Below are 7,816 nucleotides of genomic sequence, written 5' to 3'. Positions count from 1 at the left end.
GTCAGGTTTTATGGCACTACTCAATGACATTGACCCCAATCTCAAATTCACTATTGAAAGTGACACTAAACGTGTTCATTACCTCGACATGTGGATTGAGAAATCAAATGGAACCCTGTTTACAACTCTGTATAGAAAAGAAACAGACAGAAATACTCTATTACAGGGGACAGCTTCCATCCTGAGCCATTAAAAAGAGGACTTCCTAGAAGCCAGTTTTTCAGACTGGGCCGTAAATGCCACTCCACAGAGGATTATCTAGAAAAAGCAGCGGATATGCGCACTAGGTTTCTAAGAGGCTATTCGCCACAATGTGTGGATGAAGCTCTTCATTTGACATTGGGAAAAACACGAGATGAATTGTTACAAAAAAGACCCGCTAAAGCAAAAGAACACTCCGTAATGTTCACAACCACATATACTTTGAATTCGCGAAAAGTGTGAGGTGTGGTCAAGAAACACTGGCATGTTTTATCATCCGACCCAGCTTTGCCGGCTGAATTAAAAAAATCCACCACTTATTGTGTATAGGAGAGGTCGCAATTTACACGATAAATTGGTTCATGCCAACTGCCAGCCACGAAAGAAAATCAGCCAGGCTCTTTTACGCCCTCTACCAAATGGTAGCTATAAATACAGAGGATGCGCACAGTGCAACAATATGATGAAGTATGAATATTTCTGCCACCCACACACAGGAAAACGGTTCCAAATAAATGACATTATTACGTGTTCCACCACCCATGTTATTTACATTATTAAATGTCCATGTGGGCTGTGCTATGTCGGTAAGACCTCCCGCTCTCTCAAACAGAGAATTAGTGAACATAAAAGTTCAATCAGGAGAAACGACAGGGATTATCCAGTCGCAGTACATTTTAATGACCTAAAACATGACATTTCTACCTTTAGATTTTGTGGCATAGAGAAAGTTAAGATGTCAGACAGGGGAGGTGATATTAATAATACTCTGAGCAAAATGAACATGAATTATGTGTCTATTTAAGATTACTCTGATGTTTTTCGTATGATGTACACAATGATTAATGAAAACTTGCTATGTCCTCATTGTGGTTTTATGGACGTGTTCAATGCGTCTTATTTATACACTTTTGTAGTGCTTGTGAAATGCATATTGTTATGTTTGGTAGTACTTATTTATTTTTCCTTTGCCTCCGACCCCTTTCCATGCGTGGAACGGATGTGGGTGGGGCTAGGTCTATATAGAGGTGCTGTTTTCAGAACATTCACAAAAGCTTATTAAATATCAGTGACACTATCAAGAGCAGTGTGCGGTTTCCTTTTTCCTTCATCCTGTTTCAACTGTTGCCATGCACCTGCAATAAGATTGCTCAGATGTGCGAGTGCCTTTTGAATTTTGTTTTATTATAACCAAATATAGAAATGGGAATAATTAATATCTGCGTAAAACGGGCGTTCATTTTCGTCTGTGTCTTGATCGGGGTAAGTTATCGTCCAGTCTATTGGCCTGTTAATATTCGAGTTGATTTTTTCTAGGAACAACGTTTTTTAATGTGAGCAGATTTTTTGTAATTATTGCCGGTTATTTTTGTAACTTCTGCGCACGGAGGGGTGTTCAAGCAGTGAGAGTTGCAGTTCACACGCAACGGAATAAAGAGCCGTGCCACTTTCATCAACAATAATGAGCGGATTGATCTATAGTGCAGTATTGAAAGAAACACGACAATAGAAATGTTGTATTTAATGTTGCAATTAGGCTACTGGGCTTTAATCTAACCTTTCACTGGAACACGTTTTAGCTCTGGGTTGTGGCTGTGTTCAGTTTATTTATTTCGGCCTTTTAGTTCCCCTATTTGTTTATTTGCTCAGTATAATGCTCTAGCGCTGCTACATTCTTTAAAGTTATGAGTTATGTTTATTCTCATCTTCAAATAGGCCTACTGACCTTAGTTATCACGTTTTTGTCAGAATATTAGGCTACTCAATAACTGATATTAGATTTTTATACAGCTGACTAAGTAAATATCTCAGCTATTCATTTCTTAATAATGTATAATTTCTTAGTCTATTTATAAATGAGGTATAATATATGTAAATACAATTTACTGTCTGCTTACAAACCATTTGTAGATGGTGTTGGTCAAATGCATTATTGAAGTTATGAAGAAATAGATCCCTCAACTCTCCTCTGAAACAAATTACTGTATCAACCTTTACTGTGCAATATCAGTAGAATTGTCAGTATAATACCCTGTACATTGTAATGATTGATTGTATCATGTGTTGTATTCTCTTCAGATCATCAGCACCCTCCTGCTGGCCATCACATTATTTGGACATGGGTACTTCCACCAATCAGAAGAAGTAATTATCTTATTTTTATAGCCCCTATTATACTAATTATATCCTACACATTTCATTATAATAATGACGTGCCCACCTAGCCTGGTCCCAGATCTGTTTGTGCTGTCTTTCCAACTCCTACAGTGTTTAGTATGACAACAACCATAGGAGTTGGCTATACAGCATAAACAGATCTGAGACCAGGCTAGACTTCAGCAGTATCATTGTAATATTATGATTATAAACCCAGAATTGCCATATCATTAATCTGGCTTGTCTTCCTTTTCACAGATAGAGATTCTACCAGGGATAGCAGTTCTTTATGTCCTAGAAGCAGCAACCCTGGTCCTGTCAATCTTGGGGGTCTATGGCGCTCGCAAGGAGAAGAAATGGGCTGTGGTTCTGGTAAGCTTGCTAAGACCTGTCCCAAAGTGTTAGCCTGATCCCAGATCTGTTTGTTTGTCTTGGATAATTATCATAGGAGTTGGCTATACAGCACAAACAGATCTGGGATCTGGCTACCGACGACATCTCCCCTACTGCAAACTGTTCCTTTCTGATATGTAAGGGCATGCCATACAACTCAAATGAAAACAACGCTTTTCCCATGACCTGTTTCCAACATGTTTTCCAGAAAGTGTGATAAGGTTTGAATTAACCTTTAGTATTGATTTTGCTTTACAACCCCTATATGTGTGTGTAGTTTTCAGTAGGTATGTCACTGGCCAGCCTATACCTGTTTGTGGAGTCCGTGAAAATATATCAATTCAAACACGAGGTACAGTAGTCATATATATATATATATATATATATATATATATATACATACATACATACATACATACATGCATACATACATACATACATACATACATACATGCATACATACATGCATGCATGCATACATACATACATACATACATACATACATACATACATGCATGCATACATACATACATACATACATGCATGCATGCATGCATACATGCATGCATGCATGCATACATACATACATACATACATGCATGCATGCATGCATACATACATACATACATACATGCATGCATGCATACATACATGCATGCATGCATACATACATACATACATGCATGCATGCATGCATGCATGCATGCATACATGCATGCATGCATGCACGCACGCACGCACGCACGCACGCACGCACGCACGCACGCACGCACGCACGCACGCACGCACGCACGCACGCACGCACGCACGCACGCACGCACGCACGCACGCACGCACGCACGCACGCACGCACGCACGCACGCACGCACGCACACACACACACATGCATGCATGCATGCATACATACATACATACATGCATGCATGCATACATACATACATGCATGCATACATACATGCATGCATGCATGCATGCATGCATGCATGCATACATACATGCATGCATGCATACATACATACATACATACATACATACATACATACATACATACATACATACATACATACATACAGGTAACTGCCAAAATAAAGGAAACACCAACATAAAGTGTCTTTATAGGGCGTTGGGCCACAGCGAGCCAGAACAGATTTAATGCACCTTGGCATAGATCCTACAAGTGTCTAGAACTCTATTGGAGGGATGCGAGACCATTCTTTCATGATAAATTCCATCATTGGGGTTCTGTTGATGGTGGTAGAAAACGCTGTTTCAGGAGCTGCTTCAGAATCTCACATAGGTGTTCAATTAGGTTGAGATCTGGTGACTGAGACGGCAATGGCATGTGGTTTACATCGATCGTTTTCATGCTCATCAAACCATTCAGGGACCACTCGTGCCCTTTGGATGGGGGCATATCATCCTATGGGGGCATAGCCATGGTAGCCAAAATCATTTTCATACTGTGCATGACCCTAAGCATTATGGGATATTAATTGCTTACTTAACTCAGGAACCACACCTGTGTGGAAGCACCTACTTTCAATATACTCCATGTCCCTCATTTACTCAAGGGTTTCCATTATTTTGTCAGTTACCTGTTTATATCTTCATTTTCTAATTCAACCTTGAGACAATGTTTGTTTGCTGTTCTGGTGGAAAATATTTGAGAAGTTATTGTATGATTGTGCAATACATCTGATTCTTGATAATTCAATGTACTGTATCTGTCCATTTCAAATTCAGAGCTGATTCTAGGTTTCAGCTGTGAATATAACACTCAATGTTAACTTGATTCATTTCAAGATGGAGGAGTTAACCAGAGAGGAACATCTAGGTAGGATGCCTCTAAGTGGAGCGAATCAAACAGATTTAGAAGAGCTGTACAACATACAGACTAAGGTAAGTCACCTTTATTTAATGCTTCTTATGGTCTCTGCTTGTGCCAATTCACAGCCCCAGAGTGCCAATTCAATGTAGGTGTGTCTTTAGGGATGGTTTTCCATATTATGTAAATCTAGGCCTGGACTAAAAGCACTTTTATTGGAGATTTCTCCAGGTTCTTCCAGGACTAGGCCTTAACTATATATGGTAAATGTTTTTATAATGTCTGTTTCCTTCACTTTCAGTTAAAATGCTGTGGACTCGTACAAGGCTACCAAGACTGGGGCACAGACATCCCCCTCTCCTGTCTCTGTTCTGATGAGGACTCAACAAACTTTAAATGTGTGAGTCTGCTGTGTTAAATAAGTTAACTTTGTTGCTGGTGTTATGTGTATGCTGAGGAGGATGGGCTTCAATGTGTCAGTCTGTGTTAAATAAGTTAACTTTGTTGCTGGTGTTATGTGTATGCTGAGGAGGATGGGTTTCAATGTGTCAGTCTGTGTTAAAAATGTTATCACTCAAATATGAAAGTATAAATCTCTCGTCTTTCGATAAGAGCAATACATTTTTTTCTTTAAAAAGTATTTCTAAAACAAAATACAAAACAGATGAGGACAGTGACAAGACAACCATACATAAACTGAGGAAGATGTACATGACAAAACTGTAAAAGCAACAAAAACGATAGAACACATTTGGACCAGACAATTATCATGGATGCCATGCTGCAGCCTAATAAGAAATCATGCAGCTAAAGTAAAGCACTGTTTTAAACCATGTCACATTCTATTTCAGGTTGCTCGTGGTAACAATACAAGATTTGTTATTCACTATCCCAACAGTGATATGTCTGAGGATGATGACCACAAGGGACTAATGGATGAACACATTCTGGTATATAAAGAGGTAAAAACATGTCATTCCACTACACCGGGGATGGGTAACTGGCGGCCATTTTGAAGTCCCTCGGATCAATTAGGCCATGTCAGCTAATATTTTTTAGATTGCTAAATTTGTTTACCGGCCACCTATCTAAACTTGTTATCATGGCTGAATTACCACCCATGGGGTCCCCATTGATGTTGTTAGTCAGTCTCACTCATGTCATTAAAAACTGCATACATTTCTCACCAGCCTATGGCAAAATGTGTAGAATTGCAGCAAACTTGCTTTAAAACGGCAACATTTTCTCTTCACCCCATGTCAAAATGTGTAGAATTGCACAAAATGAACTCTAAAATAAACAAAAATGTCTCTCTGCTGTCAAGAACTAAAAAGTTTATTTTAAATTTTGCGCCAAAGGTTTTGCAGTACTCATTGATACAATTGTAACGAACGTCGTTGGAAGAATGGTCAGATCAAGGCGCAGCGTGGTTTGGGTTCATCATCTTTTTTTAAGGTGAACCAGCAACAAAACAGAAACCAACGAAACGTACAGCCTTGTATGGCTAAAAAGCAACAATACAAAAGCAAGATCCCACAAACAACAGATGGGAAAAGGCTGCCTAAATATGATCCCCAATCAGAGACAACGATAGACAGTTGCCTCTGATTGGGAACCATACCAGGCCAACATAGAAATACAAAAAACTAGAGTATCCACCCTAGTCACACCCTGACCTAACAAAAATAGAGAATAAAAAAGGCTCTCTAAGGTCAGGGTGTGACAACAATAAACTGATATTTGTTCAAGTTCTGATATAATACAGAGCTGTATACTCTTGTTTTTCACACAAAATGACAAACTCTTAATTGTTCCTTTTCAGCCATGTCTTCCCAACTTATTCTCTTTGGTGGGCTATGGAATCAGCCTGATGATAGGACCATTAGTAGCACTTCAAGCATTATGGGTATGTATTTCATATCTATGTCTGTACTATTTAACCTTTCCAGGGTTGGGGTCCATTCAGTTTTTTAGAGGCAGCTGGTCCTCGTTGTCTCTAATTGGAGATCATATTTAAGTCATTTTTTTTTTTTCACCTGTGTTTGTGGGTAGTTATTTTCTGTTTAGTTAGTCTTTGTACCTGACAGAACTGTTGGCTGTTTGTTATTTTGTCTTTAGTATTCTGAGTTAAAATAAATATTCAGTATGAGCACTCAACACGCTGCGCCTTGGTCCCCTCTCTACGACAGCCGTTACAGTTTCTTATAATTATTACACACAGGCCGTACTTGGCAGCTAAAAGCTGAATTGCAGTACACAGTCCATACAAGTAAACAAGAGCAATAAAATCATCTGAAAGTCAGGATGCTAACTGAAGGATGGATGAATTGACCCCAGCGCTGTACCATAGTGATTTTTACCGTACCTCTCGAGTGTAGGCCTATTTGATTTAACCATTATCTATCACACTCAGCACCTAGTCACCTGCTCCATCAATCCTGACTGAGCCGTTACTGTGTGTCTGGTCCTCAGGATATTGGAGTTGCCCTGGCCATCACAATACTCTGCCAGATGAGAAGAAAGGTTAATGTGCCACCTGTGATCTTCACCTCTCAACCACCTCAGTACAGAGAGCTGTGTGACACAGCAGAGAGTGTCTGAAATGAAATGGTCCTCTTATGAAGGATACTCAATGCACTAGTCTGAGTGCCAGTCTGTTTGTGCCATCATGACAACTTCTGTCACTCATTTGTGTCAAGCCAAACATGACAATGGGTGACAAAGAGTTGACTTGGCAATGACAGACTGGCACGATGGTCTTTGTTTAACTAGGCAAGTCAGTTATGAACAACTTCTTATTTACAATGACGGCCTACCGGGGAACAGTGGGTTAACTGCCTTGTTCAGGGGCAGAACGACAGTTGGCATTGGCAAGACCACAAACAGATCTGGGATCAGGTTAGCAATGCACTCATATTTTGTACATACTCATAACACACTTGAAATGACAACTAGGGACATTATTAGACATCTCTACTGTGTTGTCCAAAGTGTTACTGTTCAACTGTTCAACCATTTAACCATTGTAGTGCCTCAGTGTTGGTTACAGTGTCTTGAATAAAGGGACAAGCATCTTTTATCATTATGGTCCTTCTTTATTCAACAACCATTTCTTCCAATGACTTTTGTCCTCTCCCCATCCTTATTTCATTTTCTGCCTTTGGCTTTGGTTGTCATTGGCCAGACCACAAACAGATCTGGAATCAGGCTAGCAATGCATCCATATTATGCACATACTCA

At 39.6% G+C, this 7,816-nt stretch overlaps 1 protein-coding gene across 1 annotated transcript; it reads left to right on the top strand.

Moving 5' to 3' along the window:
* Positions 1–1,251: 1,251 nt before the first annotated feature.
* Positions 1,252–7,655, top strand: LOC115188395 (tetraspanin-8). The gene is made up of 9 exons (XM_029747204.1): positions 1,252–1,464; positions 2,281–2,346; positions 2,617–2,730; positions 3,029–3,103; positions 4,555–4,650; positions 4,878–4,976; positions 5,428–5,538; positions 6,399–6,482; positions 7,049–7,655. Exons 1-9 carry the CDS (start codon positions 1,405–1,407, stop codon positions 7,175–7,177), a joined length of 834 nt encoding a protein of 277 aa, XP_029603064.1. The 5' UTR covers positions 1,252–1,404; the 3' UTR covers positions 7,178–7,655.
* The last annotated feature ends 161 nt before the right edge of the window (positions 7,656–7,816 follow it).

Source organism: Salmo trutta, unplaced genomic scaffold, assembly GCF_901001165.1.
Source record: "Salmo trutta unplaced genomic scaffold, fSalTru1.1, whole genome shotgun sequence".
Classification (NCBI taxonomy): Eukaryota; Metazoa; Chordata; class Actinopteri; order Salmoniformes; family Salmonidae; genus Salmo; species Salmo trutta.
Note: the sequence above shows the minus strand (reverse complement) of the source record. Positions and strands in the feature narration are given on the sequence as shown.

What these genes read in the sequence shown, in the direction of transcription:
- LOC115188395 (XM_029747204.1), top strand. Translation starts at nt 1,405, where the DNA reads ATGGGAATAATTAATATCTGCGTAAAACGGGCGTTCATTTTCGTCTGT. An exon ending in ACTTCCACCAATCAGAAGAA is followed by an intron (nt 2,347 to 2,616) that starts GTAATTATCTTA and finishes TCCTTTTCACAG; the next exon opens with ATAGAGATTCTACCAGGGAT. An exon ending in AGAAATGGGCTGTGGTTCTG is followed by an intron (nt 2,731 to 3,028) that starts GTAAGCTTGCTA and finishes ATGTGTGTGTAG; the next exon opens with TTTTCAGTAGGTATGTCACT.